Source organism: Mesoplodon bidens (genome assembly GCF_964165515.1).
Source record: "Mesoplodon bidens genome assembly, chromosome: 7".
NCBI classification, from domain to species: Eukaryota; Metazoa; Chordata; class Mammalia; order Artiodactyla; family Ziphiidae; genus Mesoplodon; species Mesoplodon bidens.
In genome coordinates, this window is record NC_138164.1 from 28,510,574 (window position 1) to 28,538,503 (window position 27,930).

Sequence of the window (27,930 nt, forward strand, 5' to 3'; positions counted from 1 at the left end):
CAGCTTTCTCTTGGAGAGATATCTGAATACATACTACACCTTAGGTACTGATAGGACCAACCCCAGGAAACTCCTTGCCAGGGGTTCCTCAGAGCCATTTAAGTAGGTTATGCTTGTGTCTGAATGGCTTGATTGACATTCCTGCTTTTGTTTCAAAAAAGAGGGAAGAATTTTAATTTCAAAGCTTTCATATGCTGCCATGCACCTAACTTTGGCCAGCTCATTTTGACTTTTTGGTTCTTAGACCCACATGATACAAAGCTAATTGTAAATCATCTGTTGTGTATGAGCCAGGTAGACTGTAGATCCAGACAATACAAAGTTGAATGGGAATCTGGAATTTCGTTACTGAATCATAAATTTAGCCGCCTTTAGCATAGGATGTCAAGAGGGATCTGAAAATCAGAAGTGATGTGCTTCAATTAGGGTTCAGCTTCTATGAGACACACACACACACACATACACACACACACAAACACACTCCTAGATTAAGGAGCTGGCTTGATACCTTCAGCAGTCAATCTCATGTCTCACACGCTACTCCCCAAACCCCATTTGCCACCTACTCCCTTTCCCTACAGGGCGTGTTTGAAATCTCCTAAGTTACACCAGTTGTAGGTTATGTTTTTATAAAACCTCTTAGTTTTGCTAAAGACAGACTGTTGCCCTAAGAGCAAGTGATCCTTTGGGGACTTTTGGCTTTTGATTGGCTAAAAAGAAAATGTGTTACCTGAGAGAATATAAATGTGGGCTTTACTGTCTGGGACTCTATAATGCATAGGCATATTATTTCTCAAAAGGAATGTAGCTGAGTTTCAGAAATGCAAGTTTTCATTAATCTCTATTTTTCCTGTAGAGATATGAGATATTTGCGCTTCGGGGATCTTATTTGTTTGGCAGTTTCTTTAAAGACATTTAGAAATCATTGGAGACTATGTGCTTTCCATTTCCTTGTTAATGGGTCATGAATTTTTTTTTTTTATTTTTAAATTTTATTTATTTATTTATTTATTTATTTATTTATTTATTGTGGTACGTGGGCCTCTCACTGTTGTGGCCTCTCCCGTTGCGGAGCACAGGCTCTGGACGTGCAGGCCCAGTGGCCATGGCTCACGGGCCCAGCCGCTCCGCGGCATGTGGGATCCTCCTGGACCAGGGCACAAACCCGTGTCCCCTGCATCAGCAGGCAGACTCTCAACCACTGCGCCACCAGGGAAGCCCGAGTCATGAATTTTTACAGAGATGTTTGCTACATGGCTCATTTACCTCTAGATTGTACAAGGATTAGTGAAGTAAGTGCTTGGAAACTTAAGTGGGGGTATATTCCATGGCAAAATACATAATCCCTTCCAGACTTTCAATGATGTTGCATTCCCCATTTGAAGAGTATTCCTGAGAATGTTTTAATGGCAACTGGGATCCCTCACAAACTATAGCACTTAAAATGCACACACACACGGGGAGGGGGAAGGGTAAGCTGGGATGAAGTGAGAGAATGGCATGGACATATGTACACTACCAAATGTAAAATAGATAGCTAGTGGGAAGCAGCCACATAGCGCAGGGAGATCAGCTCGGTGCTTTGTGACCACCTAGAGGGGTGGGATAGGGAGAGTGGGAGGGAGACACAAGAGAGAGGAGATATGGGGGTATAGGTATATGTATAGCTGATTCACTTTGTTATAAAGCAGAAACTAACACACCACTGTAAAGCAATTATACTCCAATAAAGATGTTAAAAAAATGCATGCACACGCATGTGAATCTTCTAATCTTAGGTCAAGGGGGCCAGTTTCATGGCTTATTATCCTTGTTGACAGTTAGTAAGCTGGTTAAAGTGCCAAATTTTATCATGATGTCTCCAGAGTAAATTTAAACCCTGTTCACAGAACGTCTACAATGCTAGGTGAGCTACAAAGATGGGACACTGAGGCTAAATGGAGAGAATGAATGGATTATTCAAGGTTTGCATTGAAAGGAGTTCAGAATTTACATGCTCACCATTATTTGTTGATATGGATATGATGATTTGAGACTTTGAACCAAGAAATTGGATGACTTATTTTGATATTTCCATTTAGCTGGTATTTTTTTTTTAATAATTGCAATGCAGATGACCTGGATGTTTTATGACCTGCCAGTTTTTGATTTGCAAAAAAGTGAATGACTATGATTTACCACTTAATTGTTCTTATTTAGGAATATAGCAAGACTATGGCACAGTGGCTTAGCATGATATTTATGTACATGATGTCTTGTAATCAGAAGTCTGTTTATGTTCCTTCCATATGGTTGTGTGACTCTTGTATTTCATAGCAATGGACTTTTTCTGAGTACACTGAGCTGTATGTCACTCTTAGGGGGTATCCTATCACTCTCCATCAGTAACGGACCCCACTCTCACTGCGGATACTCTGGACAAAACAGTTGCAGAATTTGATACTGTGGAAGATCTGCTCAAGCACTTCAATCCAGAGTCATGGCAAGAAGATCTTGAGAATCTGTATTTGGACACCCCTCATTATCGAGGCAGGTCATATCATGACAGGAAGTCAAAAGGTAAGAAACAAATAAGGTTCTTCATAAGCAGATAAAAGTGCTAATAGTAATAAGTAAGAATTTGCAATGCAATGTAGTTAATTCACTTACATCAGATGATTACTGTTAGTTCATTATCACATATCTTTTACACAGAACCTTCAAATGATGTTCTGTGTTTTGTCCAAACTGTGTTGTTTGTATGGGACTAAGAAAGGTTTGATTCAGTCAAAGATCTGTCATAGTTTGGAGCTAGAAAAGACCTCATAAAATCATCTGGACCAACTTTGTGTTTCTTGGCAAGTAAGGCATTATCAGTCCCACCATAAACAGTAGAGGCAACCAAAGTCAGGGAAGGTAAATAACTCTTCAAAGGCTGCATGGCAATGGAGAGGAAAGGAGAGTCATGCTCTCTTGCCTCCAATGGCAGTGCCCGTGTAACAGTCCCCTGTGCCTCTCTGATGGATATGAATGTTGAATTAGCCCGGGACTCAGTCATTTTTGGCAGGAGAGGCTTCTGGTAAAGTTATGGTCAAAACTCTGGAAGATTTAACTCTATTCATTCAATGTCCATTCTGAAATTTTTTATGAGGTCCTACTGTGTGCTTTGTGCCCTTGGTGGTTCATAGGATATAAATGTCTCAAGGAAGAAACCAATATCTGGGCTATTGTGGACAAGTGTGAGGGCACACATTCAGCTGGAAGGTTCAGGAGAGCAAAATGAAGGGAGAAAAAAGGAATATTCAGGCAGAATTAAAACATCATGAGTTAAAACAGTAATACTTACACTCTTAAAATATAGGTATCCTAGTACTACATCTGAGTGATATGATCTTAGGACATGGATGTTTATTTGAATGTTTAACTCAAATTAATATAGAAATAACTTGTAATTACCTCATTGAATAAAACTATAATTTCTAGTCTGTTATGTTTAAGATTTGTTATTATTTAAACTTTCTCTACAAGTCTTGTAAGGCTGGCTTGCATCATAGATATAAAGCTATTTAGTACAATACAGCTTGTTTCCTATACTTTGTAATGACATGGGTACTTTCAGGAATTAAAAGGAACCCTGGGCCCTTTTGTAGATAATGTTTATGTTGGTAAGGACAACATATTAAAACATGTAGGCTGAAATGACTAGTTAGTTAACTCCTGCCTGGGTCTGCTGCTTATGGCTTAGGTCATAATCTTATATACTTAAAGTGCACAGCTAAGTGGGGACAACAGAGTCACTGGTGGCCCTGATGTTATGCAGATATGTCATATGTAGATCAGTGTAACTCTCAAATCGAATTTTCCCAGGGCTCAGATTGGATTCAACTCAGAGAAGAAATGGCTTTTCTGTAAAGCATTGCTGTCTTTGGATCTCTACTAGGTCAACTTGAAGGAGAATAAAATACTCACTATGTTTTGAAAACCCCAGAAAAAAATATTAAAAATGGTACTGGAGAAAGAAATGATAAAATCTGACTCTGTCTTCAAGTATCTTAACCACTATAGCTATTTGAGGGGCAGCCCTTCTTGACACCTATTTTTTTGAAGTATTAAAATTTAAAAATCACCTAAATTCATTACTTATTTTTCCCCAGATACTATGTTGAGTTGGAAGCAAGGTGTCTCAGTTCAAAGCCTAACCCTGCCACTTAGAAGTTTTGTGATTTTTTTCAGCAAGTCACTGACTCTTCCTGAGCCTCAGTGTCCTCATTGACAATGTGTGTATGATAACACCTACTTTCAGGAATTGTTAGGGGTGCCATCAAAAGCACTTGGCACATAGTACTTGCTCAAGAAGTGTTAGCCAGCTGTAGCTACTGAGAATTCTGAAACATTTGCCTCACTTCCCTGGTGAAGCCTTTCTTGTCCCTTGTCGTCTCCCTGTGAAGCACACCACTCCAAAGTTTGGAGTACTTTGAGATGCCACAGCATTTATTTGTCCTACTACTTCATTGCTACTTTTATCTTTGTGTTTCTCTAAGGGAATATGAGAGCCTAGGACCTAAGGATTTCAACTCTGGCTGAATATTAAGTCACCTGGGGAGCTTTAAAAAACTACGGGTGCCTAGTCCTATCCCAGTCACAATGACTCAGAATCTCTGAGGGCGAGGCTGGGGTATTGATATTATTTTATGGCTCCTAGGAGATTGAGAGAGATCCTTAGAGGCAGCCAGGATTGAGAGATGGTTCATCCTATATTTCCAGTAAATTGGCACAGTCTCTGACACATTTTAGCTGCTCAGTTAATGTTTGTGGAATTGAAGATATTAATAATTCAGTATTAGTGTATTTCTAACATTTATAGAAACCCACCCCATAGACTAAGGACTGTAGCTTTATTAAGAATGCCTTTGGTTACCGAAATAACCTTGCTAGAACATTCAAGGCACCATTCTACTTATTTCTGACAGCGTAAACATTTCTCTCCCTTGTTGGCTTAGATTTCATTTCTTAAACCCTTGTTTAAAATGGCCCTAAGGCAGGTCTGTACCCTTTCATTTAACTGGAAAGCCACCACCGACTCTGCACTTGTATAACTGTGCTGATTTAATTGTTTATCATTCCTCCGATCCTGAACCACCTGCCTGTATCACAAAGGCAAAGGAAGTCAGGTTTAATATTTCAGCTGTTATTTTCAGCTTTTAGAACTTAAAAGTACAAATTCATGGTTGGTATCCTGATATATAAGAAAGGGGACAGTGAATAAAAGAGTGAAAACCGAAAAGTAGTTATAGATGATGGAGGTACATTAGGTGTCAAATAAAACGTGAACTTTATAGGATCCCTAAAAACGTTTTCTACTATCAGTATAATAATCTCTTAATGATGTACAAAAACAAACTTATCATTTTTGAATATCATATTTGAATATTGAGCATTCATTATTCTGATTTGCCCAGACTGATCAAAAGTAGCATTTTTCATGATACCAAAGAACAGGATTCTAAGATGACCCTTGAATGTGAATATATAAATCACAAAATTTTATAAACTCTAAAATAAAGCACAAACACACTAGGTGAAGAACTTATGTAATGAAATAGAAAACAGTTAATAAAATTAAATTTTATGCTTTGCTTCTACTGTTATTTGAAGGAAGATTAGGTGACAGTGAGTTTTTAGTTCTCCTTAAGAAGAGACTTGAAAATTAGAAGCAAGAGGACAGTAAAAGCTTAGGGAGAAGAGGGAGAGAAAAGAGACATAACTCTGCCAAGTATTGAAGCCAGAACTTCAGCATATAAGGTCCACTTTTTTCAAATTCACAAGTAATAGATAAGTACAAACTTGTCTGTAAAACCTTCTGGACTGATTATAATAGGACAAGTTAATATATCTAACTTTCAGTTTCCTAGGGGGTAATGGAGAAAAAGGTAGCATGGATAATTGAACTCTGTAGATAAGTACAGTTCCAAAATGCAATTTTTGCTAATAATTTCAACCCTATGCCTTCAACCTCAAAGCTGCCCAAAAGTTAAAAAAAAAGTCGTTTGAAATTCAAGTTGTATTTATTTCTTCTGATGAACATGCCAATAACATAGTAAATTTGCACATAATTGGATAAAATATTATATGGATGTTCTACAAACTATGTAATCACTCTCTGAATCATTGCATGACCACTGTAGTTTAACTGAAGTTGCACTTCAATTCCTTTAAAACACAATACTTTGAACTTGGTAGCAATGTATATTTACTCAAGTATATAGCATGAAATCTGACATCTCTACATTGAAAAATTATCGGCCTTAAACTCTACTAGACTGGGCATTAATTGAGAGGTCATTTATGGAGATTAACAATGTAAGTGAGATGCAGTCTTTTACTTATTCCAGGAGAGCTTGACTTTCCTGAATGATGGTGTGTTTGCCATAGAAAAATCCAACACATAATACCAAGAGGAAAACCTGTTCTCACAGTTTGTGTTGTGATTAAAATATGGATATAATTGTTGAGGCACTCCAACTTAATAGTTTTGAACTACAGTAATGCTTTACAAAAATACAATTTTCCCCAAAGAGTTGCCAATTTTTTTAATTTAATTTAATTTAATTTTTTTATATAGCGGGTTCTTATTAGTTATCTATTTGATACATATTAGTGTATACATGTCAATCCCAATCTCCCAGTTCATCCAACCACCACCACCACCACCACCACCACCCCACCACCCTGGCTTTCCCCCCTTGGTGTCCATATGTTTGTTCTCTACATCTGTGTCTCTATTTCTGCCTTGCAAACTGGTTCATCTGTACGATTTTTCTAGATTCCACATATATGCATTAATATATGATATTTGTTTTTCTCTTTCTGACTTACTTCACTCAGTATGACAGTCTCTAGGTCTATCCACGTCTCTACAAATGACCCAATTTCGTTCCTTTTTATGGCTGAGTAATATTCCATTGTATATATATATACCATTCTTCTTTGTCCATTCGTCTGTTAATGGGCATTTAGATTGCTTCCATGACCTGGCTATTGTAAATAGTACTACAATGAACATTGGGGTGCATGTGTGTTTTTGAATTATGGTTTTCTCTGGGTATATGCCCAGTAGTGGGATTACTGGTTCATATGGTAATTTTATTTTTAGTTTTTTAAGGAACCTCCATAGTGGCTGTATCAGTTTACATTCCCAGCAACAGTGCAAGAGTGTTCCATTTTCTCCACACCTTCTCCAGCATTTGTTGTTTGTAGATTTTCTGATGATGTCCATTCTAACCAGTATGAGGTGATACCTAATTGTAGTTTTGATTTGCATTTCTCTAATAACTAGTTATGTTGAGCAGCTTTTCATGTGCCTCTTAACCATCTGTATGTCTTCTTTGGAGAAATGTCTATTTAGGTCTTCTGCCCATTTTTTGATTGGGTTGTGTGTTTTTTTAATGTTGAGCAAGTCGCCATTTTTTTTTTAATTTTTATTTATTTATTTATTTATTTATTTATTTTTGGCTGTGTTGGGTCTTCGTTTCTGTGCAAGGGCTTTCTCTAGCTGTGGCAAGCGGGGGCGACTCTTCATCGCAGTGCGTGGGCCTCTCACTGTCGTGGCATTTCATTGCGGAGCACAGGCTCCAAATGCGCAGGCCCAGTAGTTGTGGATCATGGGCCTAGTTGCTCTGTGGCATGTGGGATCTTCCCAGACCAGGGCTCGAACCCGTGTCCCCTGCATTGGCAGGCAGATTCTCAACCACTGCACCACCAGGGAAGCCCCTGAGTCACCATTTTTTGATGCAGGGGCCAAATTTGATGTGCATTCCTCTTTAAAAAATCAGTAATTTAATACTGAGTGAAGCAAACATATTGAAATTAAATTGAGTCCAAATGACAGAGTTTGAAATATATGATTTTCACAGACTCTAAATGCTTAGATGTTGTAACTCTGGGACAGTTACCAACCCATTTCTCAGGATCTAGTATCAATTTGTGATTTCTTACATGACATTATTTTGCTGTAAGATCTAAAACACTTGATTCTTTAATTTGAAAACTATTTATTGGTAAATAACAGGAATAAGAAGCTGATGAGTAAATTAAATAAATATGTTTCATATAAAATGTTTAAATTGGTTCTAAATTCTATTAGATACAAATATCTTTTATTTTTAAATTAGTCATTTATTGCTGTTTCTTTGTCATGCCCTTTGTCATACTAACTAGAAAGAGCCAAGTCTTGCTCTGGAGATGTCATTCAATGGGTATAAAGTTTCAGTCGTGCAAGATGAAAAATTGCTAGAGGTCTGCTGTACAACACTGTGCTCATGGTTAATATTACTGTACACTTAAAAATTTAAGCAGGGCTTCCCTGGTGGCGCAGTGGTTGAGAGTCCGCCTGCCAATGCAGGGGACACGGATTTGTGCCACGGTCCGGGAAGAGCCCACATGCCGTGGAGCAGCTAGGCCCATGAGCCATGGCTCTGAGCCTGTGCGTCCGGAGCCTGTGCTCCTCAACAGGAGAGGCCACAGCAGTGAGAGGCCTTCGTACCGCAAAAATAAATAAAAAAGTTTAAGCAGGTACACCTCATGGTATATGTTGTTTAACATGTTTTTTTATAAATGTTATTTTTGGTGAATATTTGGTAGAAGTTGCCCATAAAAGTAATTAAAAAACAGTTTAGAATGTAGGAAATAATTTCAGAGTGTATTAAGATATGAACATATTTTAGAAATGACCTAAAGTCACAGTAAATTGAATGCTTACAACTTTCTCTCTCTGCCTATTTGATATCTGGGTGAGAATTTGCAGAAAGCCCTTGGCTGACGCTAGTGATGAATCAGATAAGTCACTCTTGAGATATCCTTCTGTAACTATCTACCGGTAAATTAAACAAACAGAGGTACTACAGACGTTAAATAAAATGGATTTCTTTTCTAATTTCTTGTGTTGAATAAGGGTTAGCTTCACTGAGTTTCCTGAACCCTCTGGTATGTACCAAGTAAAAGTTTTCTTTATCAATATTAAAATTGTTTACCATAAATTTGATAGAAATACAGCAAAAGAAAGAATGTCATAGTGGAAAGAGCATGGACTTTGGAGTCAAGTAAGCTTATAATAAAATTCTAACTCAAGTACTAATGGTGGCCTTGGAGAGTTATGTGAAGACCTCTGAGCCTGTGTTTTCTCCATTTGGTAAAATGACTCTAATTATAACAACTTTGCAATGTCATGTGAGGATTAATAATAGCAGAGTATCCAACTCCTAGTGGGCCCTCAGTAAATGCTAGCTATTATTATTACTTGAATACAGAACTCTGCACAGAACCAAGGTATTTCTGTGGACCCTACTCTCTTCCTTATAAGGCTCTTAGATAAGCATCAGTAATCTGGATAGCCTCCTACAGAGTATCCAAATATTGTCATAATTAAGTATTTGTATAATCAGTAAACTCATTAAAAGTTTACAAAATAGTTGCCAAGTACTAAACTTGTCTATGATATATTTACCCAGAAATTTCTGGCACCCTTTTGCTTTTTGGACATTTCCTTTTTAAAGCTTTTTTTTTTAGATTTTAGCCACTCTTTATAACCCATATGATTTGTAAGTAACTAGATTCCCCACTCATTCAGTTTGCCAGCAAACATTAATAAAAACCATATTATCATTTATAGTGTCACATGTGTCTATGAGGACACACACATAAAATGTTTGAAGAAAATCTCAACACAGGGACAAGGACCTTGTTGGTTGTTTATTCTCTTACTGCCACTGCAGCCTCTGATTTTCTCCTATAGTGGCTGTCTATCTTTGTGGATATCCTAAGCCCACTCTCATCATCAAAGTTATTCCTCCCATCTAGGTATATAATTCAAATGCACATTGATTAGGAAATCCATTTTGCAGTAGAAAACCACAGGTAACTTTTAGTGTCTGGGTGGACAAATGTGCCTTTTCCACAACACTCACTCTTGTTAAAGATGAACGGGTTTGCCTTGTAGTTCCTGTACCCATTTTTACCTGTGTAGCATTGGGAATCCTCTGCAGCATCCTTGTGCTCAGTGCCCCTATGGACTTAAGGAGAGAGCATACCCTTCCTAGAGCACACATTCATGCAGAAACTGCTGGTGCGGGAACATCTGGCTCATTAAGTGTCTTTACTTGCAAAGGACTGTGCTGAGTGCTATGTCCCATGAAATTTAACTAAAAACAACACATCATCATTGTTTTCTGACATTTCGATCGAAGTGGACATGACCTTCCTTTCCTTAGTGATCACCAATTGCAGAATCTTAGCCACTTCTGGTTTAGGTGATTCTGTTCTTAACCTTACTTCATTGATCTGTTTTACTCAGTTCGAGGTCAATGTGAGGCATCCCTACTGAGAGCTAGGGTCTGGACCTTGCTTCAGACACTTTTAACGCATTCAAGCTCAATGAATTTCTTGGCAGGAGAGTATTGTTATTCCCATTTTATCTAATAAAAGAAACAAATCCAGAAAGGTTCAGCGACAGCTATAAAGTAGAGAGCCATGACATGAACCTGGGTGTGTTGGCTGCAAAGTCAATGCTGTGGGGGAACCAATAATGTGTAAAGTTCAGACTCAATAGTCTAGTAAATGAGAGACAAGAGAAAGATCTCCTTGATTCTTATTCATCTCCTAACCTGTTTTCTTATTTTTCATTGCATAGATGTACTTCATACATCCACCTAGAGTTCAGAGAATTGCCTTATGATGGTGACAGCTGCTTTCATGCCTAATCCAATGCCTTGCAGATATCCTTGCACTCACCCATTCATTTTCTAGCAAGTATTTGTCAAATGCCTACTATATGTCCAGTGACTGTAGGCAAGTCACTCAACTCTTCTGCATCTCAGTTTCCACATCTATCAAATGGGAATAGTAGTCTCTAAGATAACAGTTTGTTATGAGAATTCCATGAGACTTGAGTAGGTGTTCAGTAAATTTCCATTCGCTCATTGCTTAACAATGTTTTTAAACCCTGACAATTAGGAATTGTCTGAGTGGGAATATTTTACTGTGATTTCAGTTAATTTTTATAAATACAAGTGGTAAATGTTTCCATTTTTCAGAAATTAGACCAGCAAATGGAGTCATGAGATTCATGATTTTAAGTTTAAAATACCCTGATATTCCCTCATTAAAAGTTATGAGATAATTGTTCTTTCCAGACTTATTTGCACTTGAAAATTTGGGTTGAAATGTGGAAACAATTTTCACAATTATGTGCTAATTTATAGAAGAGGGAACCTGAAAATCACAGTGAGGTTGTGATGTCCATAAAGAGGAACAGACTCCTCCTGGGAAATTTATGCACCTTGAAGAAGGCTGAGAGCCCCTAGTTGCTTGGTATAAAAATACTACAATTCTTTATATATTCCCCTTACCTCCCACCCTGACATAAAATGCCATAAATCTAGTGTTGTAACATCAAAGTCAAGTTTATAATAAAGCACTTTACCTAACAGATTGTGGGACTACTCCCCATTTGGCAAGACATATTTCTGAGCACCTCGAGATGTGTATCAGAGAGCCAACCTTCTGGATGGTATCCTTTATCCCATGGGACACAGCTGCTAGAGCCCATGGGTCTTGGTGCCAATCTTCGTGCATCACAGTTCGTCCTTGATAGAGCTGGTTCTAGAACCCTAGTTTTTCAGTTCTAACCCAACAACCATCAGTAGTTTGATTCATTTAGATAGTAGTTACTGAATACCTATTCCTTGCAAAGAAAATCTGGATTGACTAGTGGTCTATAAATGGCCTGAACTTTTTCTAATTTTGACTTTAAGTTTATGGGTATCCCACAGAAGATAGATATTTAAGAAAAATCAGAAATGTTTGTCTTGGGGAGCCATAGTGACTCCAGTTGTTTTTTTATTAGATTTAATTAGTTATTTCAAATATACTAAAATGGCATGTGTACTTAGACTACAAAAAAAAAATGTTGTAGTTTTTTCATCAGTATTCTGCTTCTAACTGTTGAAACCAAATGGTTTTAGGAGAGGTGGACTTAAATGAGCTATATTTGGTCCTTCCACTAGGGGCAAAGCACTAGGAGAGGGGAGATAAAAATATGATTAACTCTGCTTTCAAGAACCTTATGGTTTAGTGGACAAGAAACACCTAAATAAAAAAAAAAGGATAAAGCAAAGTCTACAAAGTAAGTGCTATAATAGAAGGCAGAGAATGTGTGGTGAGTATATAGTGAAGGGGTCAGAGGAGATGTAGGGTGAATGTGCCTTTTGACTTAGAAGATTAAAATGACATAGTGGACGGAGATGTCAGAGAAGGTAAACTAGAATGACAAAAGCATGGTTTTAAAAAAGGCATGGGGCTTCCCTGGTGGTGCAGTGGTTGAGAGTCCACCTGACAATGAAGGGGACATGGGTTCGTGCCCCGGTCCAGGAAGATTCCACGTGCCGTGGAGCGGCTGAGCCCGTGAGCCATGGCCACTGAGCCTGCATGTCCGGAGCCTGTGCTCCACAACGGAATAGGCCACAAGAGTGAGAGGCCCGCGTACCGCAAAAATAAATAAATAAATAAATAAATAAGGCATGGCCCTACTTCAAGCACTTGCTCTTCTATTGCCAAACCTACACTGATATAGAGGCTGCTAGTGAGTGCCTGCTAAGAGAGTTCATAAAGAATTTTAGCCTGCAAAGGCTCAATTTGCTTGTATTAAAATGATTACTGGCTAGCTCCAAGAATATAGAGAAGTTTAACTGAACACTAGCAGATTCAGGAAGATAAAGAGAAAAAAGGCTGGTGACACACATAACAGAATAAAGACTGATGAAAGGCCAGCACAGTGAAAGCCAACCAATAAACCTGACACCCAGAAGAGACTGACCCAAGGAAACCATCCTCTTATTGAACAAAACAAACCGTGAATCAAACATTCATGGGAAGGAAAAAAAAATTGTTTTCTTACATTCAATGTGAGGACATTATTTTGTTTCACAATGAATTTTTGTATTCACAAAAAATTGAAATGATTAATTTAGAAAAGGCTTTTAAATTTTTATCATAAACTGATCACCACCTATGCTGTGTTTGCCAAGCATGTGAAATATAATATTGGCTTTATCTGTCCTCTAGAAAGAATCTCTAGGGTTCTATCATTTTTTGCCCCCTGAAAACAATTGCTATCAGTCCATCCAACTCTTTACGTGGACCTCCGATTGGTTTTCATAACAAAGACTACAGGTAGGTAAGGGCAAGAAGGAATTCCAGGAGAAATGAGAACAAAGTGAAGATCATGAATTGACAAAAGTCCTCTCATTTCAGGTGAAAAAATATGAAATTCATTGTATTTCTCAATACCAAAGGAAAAAGGACGTTCTGTGCAGTTGCCTGGTTTATTTGCAAGAACCCAGTGTACATTTCCAGTACAATCCAATAGATGAATGTGTGTGCCCAGGAGTACATGCTTGGGTATATGTAATTGACAACATCTTGAAAGTGGCAGGTCAGTGCCTAGCAACGCACCTAGGAAGCCAGGTCATTTGACAGAGAGTAGACCTCTAGACGGAAAGGTCCATCAGGGCTCGTAGAATCTGCTCTTTGCACCCTCCTTCAAATCTTTAGACCTGGGCTTAGAAGTGCAAGAGTAATGAAAAAACCTGAATTCAGACTCTGGCTCTACCACTGACTAGGTATGTGGCTGTGGACATGTTCTTTTCCCTACCCTCTCAGAGCCTCGATTTTCTCAAGTGTAAAAGTAAGGGTAATGATAGTATGTAATTCCTAGCATTGATGGGGATTTCATGCAATTGTATATGTGAAGAACTTTTCATGCTACCTGATACTTAGGAATATAGATGGTCAATATAAAAAAGACCAGGCTGACTCTCCTTCCTCCCAAACCTGAGCCTGAATGGATTAGAAACTGAACCAGTGAGTGCATTCACCAATGTACCATTGCTTTACACATCCCTGACCTAGTGCTCAGATCCCAGAGCTCTTACCACAGCCCAGGTACCTCTGTGACTAGGCTGCACTTTCAGACCAGAGCTGCAGAAAAAAAGGTGCTCCCTGAGGTTCTAGGCAGTGGCCCACATTGGATTAACATGTCCAGAGGAAAGCTCTGACAACAGTGGAGCCTTCTCAGCCTTTCCATCAGGTTGTCAGTACACAGCCCAAAGACGTAACTAATGTCAAAGATCCATGAGAAGGCAAGACTCAAATTCAAAAGGACATCAAAAGAAGGATTATCACATTATGTACACCTGGGTGAAATAAGGGCATCTAGGTAATTAAAGGGCCTTTGAATGAAATCTGGAATGTCCTTGTTGCTCTGAAATATTTTGCTGTGGAGACTGAAGCGGGAATGGAAAGGGCAGCTCCCCTCTCTGAGTTTGTACTGCTTGGCCTGCCTCCCTCACACAAGAGCCTCCCTTCAGACCAGAGCCCTGGAAGCCTTAACTGCCACTCATTCACTTGTCTGGCTTCCTGCTCTGCTGTGTTGCCTAGTCAGTCTTCTTTGACTGGAAATTCAACATCCCCTGCAGACAGTCTGCAGTGGCACTTTGAAGTTATTTGCATCCACTCTGAAGAACCTTTTAGTTCTCGTTCTAAATTGAGTGCCTTCGTGGTTTCAATCCCCTGATAAGCAGGACAGCTGGATTCTACAGCAGTCACACTGGGTCACAGTTCTGAGTCACGTCAGTGAATTGATGCATAAAACTGACAACATCGTCAATCTCTTCATGGCAGGTAGGAACTGGAAATAACCAGCGCTAGTCAGTAAAACAGTTATACAATGTGAAGAGTTTTGCTCCAAGATGAGTAAGGCATACGTGCCTATCCTGATTTGTTGACAGCACTTTGGGAGTTAGCTGAATTCCCACAGGGAATCATATTGTAGTTTGGCTTGGACATATTCTGGAGATAAGGGTGTAGCCATTTACCACCCCAGTCCTAGCACAATGCCATACGGGAAAGCTTGATACAGTGCCAGGGAGGTCGATCTTCCTCGGTCAGCTATAAGTTTGCCTGCCATCCCCCCACTCTGCCTTATGTGGCAGAGACCATGAGGCAAAAGAGAGAATGACTTCGAGCCCAGTTTTCCTACTTAGTATTCACTCTGAGTGAGTAATACACATCTCAAAATGGTGGGCAAAAAAAAAAAGAGGGTGGGGAACAACGACAGGTAGTCCTATGTATCATGTGCCTAGCAGAGGACTGGCTGAACTCAAGTACACTCAGTATTGTCACTTCCTTCCCATCCCTCTCTGCCTTCCACATGCCACAACCGCTTCCTGCTGTTAGACAAAATATATTCCCATCATCACCAGCAACAGCTTTGGCCCTCTGCATTAGCCCTGTCCATAGCCCTGTAATGCACAGCCAGCATCAGTATTTATCTCAAGGTGACACTTGTAATGGATGATTGGTGCACTTCTTAATCCATTTACATAATCCTTTCTGCTTTACTTGCAGTTATTTTCAGGGCTTTAGCAGCAATAAAATGGTTCCTTTCCCAAGACAGAGTTCATTCACTTTAAATCTGGCTTGATTATAGCTAAACTTATGACATGTCTTTACAAAGGAAGGGGAAAAAAGCAATAAATTATGCACAGTAATTATTTAACATTTATTCAGCGCCCACAGTGTCCTGGGCTAAGCATATAACAGTTGGGGGAAAATCCCTGCCCTTGAGAATCAAAAGCACTCAAGGCAGAGCATTAGTTCAATTGCCATTTAATTCCTTATTCAAGGGGTCATTGACCGTATGGCCAGCCTTTTAGCTGACTTCATGGGGTTAAGTGGACTCTTCACCCACTCGTGCCTTCTTTTATTTCTGTTTCGTTCAGATGCATTCTACTGACAGCATCCTTAGCCTTTGACCTCTACCCCCAAAAGAGCACTCCTTACTGTTCCTCAAGCAGTTTTGGTTTAGGACTAAGACATTTAATGGGGCTAGAATCCAGAGTAAGCCTGATGATAACTGCCTAACGTTTATGGGATTCCTTCTGTGGTGGCCTGGCTGGTGACAAGGGAGTGCACTCGGAAATGGTGTGGAACCCGGGGGCGGGGGGAGGGGGGGCGGCAAAGGGCTTTCTTCTAACTGCATTCTTGTGAGAAGATAGTCATGTACATTGACCCGCTAGACGATTTGGATGCCAAATAGATGGGCGATTAGATGGATTTTGAGACCACAAATTAAAATGTAATTTATATACTACAATAATACAAATTTAACTCAAGTAAAATATTAATGATTAAAATTTGAAAATTTAGGGTGATGCTCTTAATTCATAGAAGTCCCAATAACCACCACCCCCAGATAATCATTTACATAGAATAACGGCCAAAAGAGAGAAACAGAGGAGAAAGATCTGAAAAAAAAAATTTTTAATTATTGACCATTTGACTTTAAAGGAAAAAATTGGAGGAAAAATCAAAATGAATCAAGATGAATAAAATAATGAGCATTAATTAGTACCAGGCACACTGCATTCAATACTTCAAATATTGCTGTGAAATAAGTAAAGTTATACTATTTACATTTTATAGATGAAGAAGCAGAGGTTTGGAGCAGTAACTTTCCAACTAAAAGGAGGCATAGCCATGATGTGAATGCAGCTGTACCTTTATTGCAGAGCCCAAGCACTTAACCAGTATGCTATACTGCCATCTAGGACCCAATGCACAAATATCCATCATATTCACAACCCCCAAAAAGCCATGTCCTTTGACATTTTGGTTGACCTCAGAGTTAAAATGAAGCCAAAACCTTTTTATTCCTCACATTTACTTGTAAAATTTCACTGCCAGGTGCATCGATTAGAGTAATTCTCCCTAATGTGTCCCTGATATAATTCAAATTGTATTTAAGTAATGGCTTACAGTCAGGAGTTATTTAGAATCAAGAAGATAAACACACACACATTTTTTAAAGCAAAGACAATTATTTTAAATTGCTAAATGTTACATTTTCTTTCCTTGGAACTTTTTTTTTTTTTTTGCATTAAAAAAGTGCAAGGAAAATTGAGCCAAGATATAGACTTAGCTAAGTTTTTGAAGGTTTTCTGTTTTCTCTTTGCTGTTGTTGATTTTTTTTTTTTTGAAGGGCAGATGGGATCAAAAGAGAAATTTGATTTTCCATCTTTGGTGTTTGGGGTAGTAACTGAGATCCCAAGGATAGATTCAAGCCCTGGGTTAAGGCTGTCCTCACAGAATCTTCCCAGCCTGTTCGCAAAAATGTGTGCCGAGTGTGTATGCCACAGTTGTGCACTTGCTTACACGCTGCTGTGTTTCTTACAGTTGACCTGGACAGGCTCAATGATGACGTCAAGCGTTATAGTTGCACACCCAGGAATTACTCGGTCAACTTGAGAGAGGAGCTGAAGGTGACCAATGTGGTCTTCTTTCCACGCTGCCTCCTCGTGCAACGCTGTGGGGGAAACTGTGGCTGTGGAACTGTCAGCTGGAAGTCCTGTACGTGCAATTCAGGGAAAACTGTGAAGAAGTATCACGAGGTACGCCGTTTTCAGATTTCTTTGTTGCAGTGCTGCATTTAGCCCTTTTCAGCTGCAAATGTCCTGTAGTCTCTAGGCTGCTGGGAAACAGGGCCATTGCGTTGGTTGTTCATGTTGTTCACTGCACAGGGGCACCTCCCAGGGAGATGACTGGGAAATTGTACTCAAGATAAATTTGCCAAGCTAGGTGCCCTGGGGAGAGTGTATCCTGAAGAAGGTTTCCTTTTTCTAACCCTTATTCATAATATACTATATGGGTTGACAACAGTCCTGTTAGTATACACAGTCAAATGTATGATGCAGTAATTTGAGAGCTTACTTGGCTTCCTTATAGAAATATGATGGGATTCATTTACAGTGTATGACTGCAAATCTAGGTTACGTTAAGAAAATGCTAAGAGCCAAACTTTAATTCAATCAAGTCATTGAAAAATGAAGCAAGGTAAAGATAGCAAAATATAAATTGTCAGAAAAGATACATTGTTGTAGACATTTTCATTCTCTAAATATGGAAATATTTTTCTTCCAGAAGTACTAATTTTTCCTAAATATGACTGAGGAATCATCTCTGAAATTATGCAAAAATAAACAAAAGTAAACTTAAAGATACAAGAGGAACAAAAATTTAAGGAGAGCAGTAAACTTTGATGATAATAACAGGGAATGTATGTAAGCCTTTACTGTGTACCAGACATCATTGTAAGCAATCATTAGCTCACTTGGCAGTTTCTCCACAATGTTGACGGGAGTGCTATTTTTTTTCCCTTTTTATAGATGAGTAAACTGAGACCAGCAGTAGATTGACCAGCGTGACCTGGTCAGTAACTCACAGAGGCAGGACCTAAACAGATCAACTGTTTCTAAAGTCTATATTCTTATCACTAGTAACACTGTGCTCTCTTTGTTAAAAATTTATAGCACTTTATTGAAGATTAAAGAAAGAGTGGACTTAAGGGGAGTTAGCACTGCTCTTGAAATTGACGGCAACCCTATTACTTCCTGATTTTGTGAGTCACTAATGTTTAGAGATGCGGTTTTCATGTGCGTGAAATAGAACGAAGAAATTATATCCGATAATCCCATACAGTATGGTTCTGGGGAATCACATAAAACGGTGCATATGAAGTGCATTTTGTAAGATGTGAAACATCTTTTTGAAATATGTCTAAAATATAAACTAAAGGATTTCCCTGGTGGCACAGTGGTTAAGAATCCACCTGCCACTTCAGGGGACATGGGTTCAAGCCCTGGCTTGGGAAGATCCCACATGCCACGGAGCAACTAAGCCCGTTCGCCACAACTACTGAGCCTGCACTCGGGAGCCCGTGAACCATAACTACTGAGCCCACATGCCACAACTACTGAAGCCCACGTGCCTAGAGCCCATGCTCCGCAACAAGAGAAGCCACCACAGTGAGAAGCCTGCACACTGCAACAATGAGTAGCCCCCACTCACCTCAACTACGAAAGCCCATGCACAGCAACAAAGACCCAATGCAGACTAAAAAAAAAAAAATATATATATATATATATATATATATATATATATATATATATATATATATATATATATATATATAAAGTATGAAGCAAACACTATTGTTAGGAATTATTGTTTGAGTTGCTTTTCATCAGTATCTACCAAAACAAAGGAATAGATGGTGCTCCCTAAATAAAAATCTCCCGCTTTATACAACCATTTCGTTATCCTGAAAACAATAAAACAATAAGTTAGGAGGTAATTTCTGAGCTAAATGAAAAAGGATACGTCATAAGCAGTATTTTCAACTTGGGAAATTCAGGAGGTCGGAGACCACAATAACCCTGCTTACCTCAGACAGATGGGGACACACGATTTTAGACCTGCATAGAGCTGGTTTTCTTAGTCACAAGAATTTCTTACTTCACCCCACAGTTTTCAAAGTAAAAAAAAAATAACTGTTCTCATATCCAGAGAATGCTGTTGACTGTGTTCATTGTGTTTTATTTTTGTGTGACCTGATGAACTCTAGATTGGACTTTGTCCTTTGTGTCTAAGAAGTGAATTTTGTATTGTTGAGTCATACCCTGAGGACAAATGCAGAATTCAGTAATTTGGTTCCAGTTAAAATAAGCCAGGAAGTGACAAGATCTCTACGTAGTCTTAACTGTGAGGAAAAACATGTGAGTTCAGGCCTTTGATGCTTTATTTTCATCTTGACTCTCTGCTCAGAGAGAAGTTGCAGTTTGATTTTTTAAATTGCTTATTGTGGAAACACAGAGTTAAACATACACCCAGAAGGACCCTCACATCCCAGACAGTTAACTCTGAAGGAGTCTGAAGGATCCTTTTCTTAGGTCTATTCTCGTCTCTGTACACAGTAGCTGTTACCTGTAAATCTCTGTTCACAATTAATATCTAGAAGGGGAAGCCCTTGATCTCTTTGTTCAGTCACATGAGTGGGTCTAAAATGTTGGCATATTTTTGAAACTGCTGTCTAAATCACGTCTTTGAAACATGTCATGATATTTTTACTTCTCGGAGTCTGCTGAGCTCTGTACAAAGTAACTCTGCTGAGCTCTGGACAAAGGAACAAAACAGCATACCTGTTTTGTCAGTAACTGCATACCTGGAACACACACGGCTGGCACACTTCCCCCAAATTCCTAAAATACCTTTGAAATGTGTCACAGTGACCACTCTGTCCAGTGCCCTGTGGAAAAGAGCAGGAGGCTTGTTCCATTTGCAGAAATGGGGGTTGCTTGAGCTCAGTCTCATTAGGGAAGAATCCTTATCCTCTGTTCTATTATTTCTATGTCTGTATTTTTAACTCAGAGAAATGAGAAACTGGTTTCCCCAGCTCCTGGTTGTAACTGATGAGATGTGAAATTAGTTTTCATGAGAGATGAGCACCCTTAAGGGGGTGACTAGAACTTGTCACATAAGCAAGCCTGTATGACTCCACAGATATTTCAAAGCTCAACATTTAAGGAATAAAATCCAAGAAATTAAAAATGTATAATTATAAAATTACCAATAATTAGAAATTATAAATAGAAGGAAGTTAATATCATTGCTCTTTTCCCAGGTCATGCAACTTCTCCTGTAGGGCTCTGAGCATTTTTCACTGTGCAATAAAATGTTATAATCTTATTATTTCCTGTTCTCAAAATTTTGTAGGTATCCTGTTAAAGTATTTTTCCTTTTTCCTGTTAACCTTTCTATGCTTCTTGGAATACGTAGGATATAAAAAAAAAACACTTTTGGTAGTGATTCTTAAAAAGGGAGAGTTCCAGAAAACATATTGTGTAGACAATTAGAGGATGCTATTATTTTAGTTATCTTTCCTTGATAATGTGTAATGAAGGGATATTTCCTAAAAATATGGTGACCTTTTAAATTAATACTTACTGGTTTATTTTTTTTTATCATTTGGTCTCCTGGCTATGTCCATTCAGTCAACAGCCAAAAACTTAGGAGGCAACAGAGAGAGAGAAAGATAGAAGTTAATTTTCTCTGTCCTTCCTCTCATGATTTTGTCACAATGCTGATATACCTGCACTATCTGGTAGAACTTTCTGCAGTGATAGGAATGTTCCATATCTGTACTATCCAATCTGGTAGTCATTAGCAACATGTGGTTATGGGGTATTTGAAATGTGTGTAATGCAAATGAGGAACTGAATTTTTAATTTTATTTAATTTTAACTAATTTAATGTAAATAGCTACACATGGCTAGGGGATACCATATTGAAAAGCATAAGCCTAGACACATCTCTGTGTCTGGCATATTTACAACATCTAGAATCATTCCTGTTGCTTGAAAAAATGACTTCTGAGGATTCTTTTTATTTTAACTTTACTTTAAGTTTACGAATTTTATATTAAAAATTTGCTGCACATTACAGTTTGAGTTAGAAGATGTAAGCAGATATTTTTATATATGAAACAAAAGATTAATTAGAGTTAATAAAATGTTGAGCTTTAGATTTGAGATAAAAGAATGGTACTTTTAATTTTTCCATGTTTTAAACATCTATCATTGAAACAAATTTAGGTAAAATTGCAAATTGAAACCAGCGAGACAGGAAAGCAATTTTTTTCAAAAGGTTTCTACTCTATGGCAAAGGCAATGAGTTTTGGGGTTATGATTCTAACTAACCATAACAAAAGTCAAGAAAATCTCTTTTCTATTCTTTTTCTGGAAACAACATTTCTAGAGCTTATACAGAGTCTCCCTGCTTCTTCCCCTTTCTCCCTCTTTGAGTGAGACCATGAGACAACTCTCTTGCAGGCCTTTCCTGTGTGTTCCTAGAAGAGACAAGACAATAGAGAAAAACAATCACACAACTGAAGAGGTGGGCTCACATGGGAGGCCACCTAGGGCCAGCTACTTAAAACTCCCCAGGGCCTCGGGTTTGCTCACTTACTCCCCACGATAACCTACAATTTTGAGTTCCGAGACAGATCTGAAATTATATGATATCCATTCACCTACTCCCTAAATCTTATTTTACTGAAATTGTGTTAGGAATGTAAACAAATTGGTGGTTGAAGTGCTAAGTAAATACAAAAGAACAAAGATATATGATCTGGAACAGTTACTGTTTATAGAATGCTTATAAAAATTTTATTCTCTCTTCGGTAGTAATACCTGTGCTACTTATCTCTTGAGGATCCTGGTAGAATGAAAGCATCTGAAGACTGTAAAGCACTAGACAGATGTGGGTGGAATTTTCTGTGAATGTGGTTGGGCCTTCTCAGTTCTAACTCCCTTATGGCCCAAATGACTCACTGGTGAAGTGATTCTCTAAGTACTACAAAGTGCATACATCCTTTCCCTTGGAGCTCTGGCTTCACATTAGGCCTTCCTGCCAAAGTTTAGCAAACCTGCCTTGGGGCATGATACTCCCCAGGTAGACAAAGACCTATCTGTGGCATGAATGATAGTCAGTGCTAATGCAGTGCTTTGAAACTTGGTGGCCAGCTAGGCTTCCATTATGTTTTCTGCAATTGGTGGGCTGAACATGTAGTCATTAACCTTCTAAAGTTCTGTCAAAATCATTTACCTGTTTAGTTCTCTGAAGGTAGAACTGTGGCTAAATATACCCCAAAGTGCTCACAGAAAATTTCAATTATAAGTAAATGTCCACTTACTTTTAGAGATCAAGATTGCATTTTGAAAATTCATGAGAGTTATATAGACCCATAGTATAACCCCCACCTTTGGTCACCTTCATACTTAGCTTGTCAGGAAAACAGTGCTGAACTCTGTTATTTGTGTCTTTCTTATTGAGGACTATGTCTCAGCTTCCCTTGAAACTATCACCTGCAAGATGAGCAATGACCCAGGTAGCAAATAATATGTTATCCCTTCTCAAAATATTTTTGCTTGCAGTCACTTTGGGTTTCAGAAAAGTTGACTACCAGCCCTTAAAAATCTTAACATTTTTCATAAAGTCTATAAGCATGAAAGAAATCAAAATGGAAGCAAAAAATATGAAGCTTTTTTTTTTTCTTAAGATAAGAAACTATGTGTACTGAATGCTACCTGCTTTAAGAGTTGGGTAGAACCTTAAATAAACTCTTAATCATTCAGGTTTATACAATGCATGTGTCCTGAAATATGTACTTGTGTTCCTATGTCAGCCATTAATTTGAGAGCTGTTACAAGGCCTTAACAACATTTTTTATATTCCCAGTAAACAAGAACTCAACTTGGCAGATAGCTTTTCTGCCTAGTATTGTTTTATTAGTGTAATAGCTTTACGGCAATGATTCATTCAGTGGTTTATTAGCGACAAGGTGAGTAACCGTAGTTAAATATCTTTTGTGTTATGGTAATTTGCAAACTGAGAATCTTTGATTTTTTGTAGTGGTATGAAAGCTGCCAACAGGCTCAGTCATTCTCCATTTAGTAAAAGTCAACTTTCCTTGGCTTCATGTGGTTTTCCAGATGGTGGAGAAGGGTCAAGATTGCCATTTTCACCCATAGGTGATAAGAAATGGCTGGCTGCTCCTCCATGGATTTTTATTTCAGTGTGTGTGCTTGCAGCTGCAAATCAAAGCTCAGAAAATAGGAAAGCATTTTGTGATGGTACCTATTAGTGTGTCCTTTGGCAGCTGTAATTAATTCAATGGTTCCTTTCCTTTAAAGGTGACCAGATAACCCATAGACAGTTTGCTTTCTCAGATAAAGGCTTTTCATTTTTCTTTTAACTTTTCATGCTCTCTCAAATCAGCTTTGCTTTCTTCCTCCTTTCAATGCTGTATACCTGAGCCTAAGACTATTACATGGTCTGAAAGCTTTGAACATCAGTGCTGTGATCAGCCAGTAAAGCAGTCCAATTTCCACTTTGTTCAAACAACGCTTTCCTGTCTTGTCTGGAAAAGTGTCTGCCAATTCATTTTTCTCCTCTTATCAGCAAAACACATATATACTGTGCTCACATGGCTTAATATAAAACACAGGGAAAATCCCTGAACAATCAGGAGACCAGTTAGAAAAACTGGCCAGGCTCTGCTCTCATCCCAAAGCACACACTTTCATTTGTCATCAAAAGAAGAAGAAAATCAACAGAGCACTGATTTTATAGATATCAGTCATGGCAACATATTAGGCTTTGATAATGGTCTTTTTTAAACAGAGAATATTTATCATATGCTCAGCTTCTTAGGAATCATTTTCTTACCCTGAATATTCCAACTCCCAAATCCGGTTTATAGGCTGGACAACAGTGACTAATATTAGAGAAATTCTTGGCAAAGTTGTAGGAACCCAACCCTTAACCCCTTCCAAGGCATTTTGACCAAATATGGCACAGTAGGGCTTTCATATCTGTCATGGGCAGGGTATTTAATACCTCAAAATGCAATACACTTTTCATCCATTTATTTGGATACTTATTTTTTCACAGAGATGCAACAGCTTTTATTTTCTTTAGAGACCCAGCAGGAGAGAACATGGGAGCAGGGAAAGGCAAATGTTATTGTCATTCTGCTCTCGATACTTGAAATTTTATTTCACAATTGTGAAAGGCTTAAAAGTGATGCAAAGCATAGGCCACTTCATTTTGGCCTCTGCTTTGTCTCTTGGCTTGTTTTGTTTTTCCCCATCTGTTTGTTGGAGGTTGGGGTAGAGGAGATGCAGGGAGGGGACACCGTGAACATACGTGCCCATACTTCTGCACTGGCAGCATCACCCACCACGTTCACCCAGGTACATTCTTTAGCAGCTACTATGTTCCCAACATGCTGCTGACCTGCACAAACAAAATTTCAATTTCCAGGTAAGGGCACTAGTTAGGCCACATGGAGTCAAATACTGGTTACACCAGTCACTGGCTCTGTAACCTTAATCTCTCTCTTTCCTTATCTGGGAACAAAATTAGAAAAGTACCTATCTCATAGTATTGCAATGACATCCAAAACATTTAATACTTGCAAAGTCACAACAGTGTGTGGCATCTAGTAAAAACTCAATAATGTTAGTGATTGTTTTTGCTGTCCTTGTCCTCAAGGCACTTGTAATACAATTAATAGAGAGAAAGCATCATACGTCATGTGAACTTGTGTGATACATAGTGTAAGTGCAGTAGAATTGCAGGTAAAAAAGGTAATTAGCTATCAAAACTGGCATCTGGACTAGCTTTACTACAATCAAGTAGTTTTGAGTCTTTATGCCTCCCTCATGAACTCTCCTGGAGCATTCCTTCCCACCCAACCCACCCCAGTTCTGTATTCACAATATTCTTTTGAAGCTCTTCTACAAATGGGACTCGGTATTTCACTCTGTGTTAGCAGATTCCAGGCTCCTTAGCTTTATTGAACATTGAACAAATGACCCACCCCACAGAACTCTTATGGAACAACAGGGCTAAATGTGAAAGTAAAGGGGACACATGAGGACTGAGGACTCTAGGCCTAGTGTCCTAGTAGATGGTTTTGGTTTGTTTATGACTTGAAACAGGTAATGTAAGGATGAGAAAATTGCTGGGAAGACAATCCATAGTAAAAAATTGTGGGGATGCCATGAAAAGTTATACAACCTTGAAAGCATCTAATCTTCATCTAGGACCAACGTATACCAAGCATCAGGTCCCCATTTCAGTTCACATGTGTGCCTGACACAGCTTTGAGACACAAAAGGAAATCGTAACCACATTGGAGAGGTGTTGGGTCCTTGGGTTCGAGTGTGCTAGAAGCCTAGAGGACAAAAGCCCTGCTCCCAGCTCCAGGTTGCCAGAAGACTCTGGCACCTGGCCTCCTTTGGAATCTCAGTTCTCCTGCCTATAAATTGTGAATAAAGATACCTTCTCTACTGTGTGACAAGGTTTGTCTGAGGGCAAACGAAATAGTGCATCTGTGCAAATTCTTTGAAAACCATAAAATGCTACATAATACATGTAGCATGTGGTGTCGTGAAGAGTTTAAAGTCTAAAAGGGAAAGTAGAACAAAATAAAAAATAAAGGCTAACAGGAGCCTCAGAATATAAAACAAGAAGCAATTAAACTGACTGTGGAGTGTATAGAAAACCAGTATTTGTGCATATGATGGCAAATATTGACTTCAGTGAAGGCCACTCTAGGGAAGAAGAGTTAGCTCCTATTTAAACTTAATAATTCAAAAAATTACATTTAAACCTATTAATGTAAAAAAAATTAAGGATATACTTTATTAATTCAAGAATTAATTAAGAATTAATTCATACTGTTATACAGGTATTAATGTACAAAGATCTTAGTGGAGCATGATCTGTTTCGAATTGTAATAGGTATTATATCTTAACAAATATGTAAGAACATACACACATTTTCAGTTATTTATGTCCACTAATGACCTTCGTCAGGCTAAAATGTTTTACATCAACCAAACATTTAACCATACCAGGATATTATGTTCATGACTTTATTCGTTGTCCTGTCTAAAGAGATAATAATATTCTCAGTGTTATATTTATCCATAACACACCCTTTGGTCAGAAGAATCTTTATGATAATATTTGGGATAGCACTTGGCACAAAGCAGGCCCTTAGAAAGCTCTCAGTAAATACCTGTTCAGACACCTGAAGTCATCTTGGTACTGCAGGTAGGTAATGCAGGAGGCATTACTCTATGATCAGTGAACTCCATTACTTTAAGGAGTTGGTGATTGTCTGTAAAAACATTTACATGTGTGCAATCTAAGATCGAGCACATAGCTTTCATTGGATCCTCAAAGGCTTAAGAACCAGTTGTCATAAAGAGAATAAGTGGTATGTAGTTGAGTTATACTCCAGGTGCTTTCTAACAGGAAATGCTTTTTGTCCTAGGTGTTAAAGTTTGAGCCTGGCCATTTCAAGAGGAGGGGCAGAGCGAAGCACATGGCTCTCGTTGACATCCAGTTGGATCACCATGAGCGGTGCGACTGTATCTGCAGCTCAAGACCACCTCGATAAAAGAATGTGCACATACTTACATTAAGCATGAAAGAACCTTTATTTTAAGAAGGGTGTGGTAAGAGACCCCTTTCCCACCAGCAACCGAACTTACTATTAGCCTGCAAAACAATGAATACAAGTGGTTGCTGAGTTTCAACCTAGCTTTGGTAGTGTCATGAGTAGAAAGGTGTATCATCAATCTCTATATCCAAGAATATAGGATTGCATTTAATAATAGTGCCTGAGGATATATATGTATATATATATCCATGTCTCTGTGTAAACAGATCATATGGTTTATTCAGTATATATAACCAGGTACACCAGAGCTTACATATGGTTTAATTACCTAGACCCTTAAAATCTGACAAAATAAGGGACATAGTAAATACATGGAACATGTCTTTGGAAGATTTGGAAGATGAATTTGTTTATTTTTAAGTTTTGAATCACAAAACAATTTTGGATCTTGCTCTTTTAAAGAAAGCACCCTGTATAGTAAAAACCAATAAATGAGATTTTCTTATGCATATATCTTAATTATAAAAAAAGAAAAAATATGGTTTCTGGGAAAAGCACATTCCTAACCATTTTTCTCATGAGATGTACTACATACTTGGCTGTATAGACAATAATTTACCTGTCTCCAAAAGCATGTCATAATAATATAAGTGCTTTAGAAATAAAGCCATTAAGGCTTCTTTTTATGTGTCTTGCTGACACATGCAAATTCATTAACACCTATCTCCAAAAAAATTCCCGCAAGATTTATTATTATAATCCTATGAGAGACAATTTATAAGCTATAGCAGAATTGTTTCTTTTCAAAAACCTCTCCATGGAAGTAACTCCTTTGGAAAATGGCATGAGGACTCTGCATGAGTCTTTCAAAATAGTGTTCATTGAAAAATGTGGGCAGTTGAAAGTCAAAAAAGTGAGCATTGAAATATTAACATAACTGGGAATTGGATGGAATATTTGAATGGGATCTATATTTAATAACGGATACATACTCTCCAAATTATGCCAGTTAATTTTACATATCTTGC

General features: G+C 38.3%; 1 protein-coding gene across 4 annotated transcripts in view; it reads left to right on the forward strand.

Moving 5' to 3' along the window:
• The window catches only part of PDGFD (platelet derived growth factor D), a 228,943-nt gene extending 201,530 nt beyond the window's left edge, over nucleotides 1-27,413 (forward strand). For all 4 annotated transcript variants that reach the window (XM_081239063.1, XM_081239062.1, XM_081239065.1 and 1 more), the window contains 3 exons: nucleotides 2,361-2,559; nucleotides 17,266-17,480; nucleotides 26,774-27,413. In XM_081239063.1, the coding sequence (XP_081095189.1) occupies nucleotides 2,361-2,559; nucleotides 17,266-17,480; nucleotides 26,774-26,899 (540 nt within the window). In that variant the 3' untranslated portion in view covers nucleotides 26,900-27,413. The remainder of the gene's footprint in view (nucleotides 1-2,360; nucleotides 2,560-17,265; nucleotides 17,481-26,773) is intronic.
• The last annotated feature ends 517 nt before the right edge of the window (nucleotides 27,414-27,930 follow it).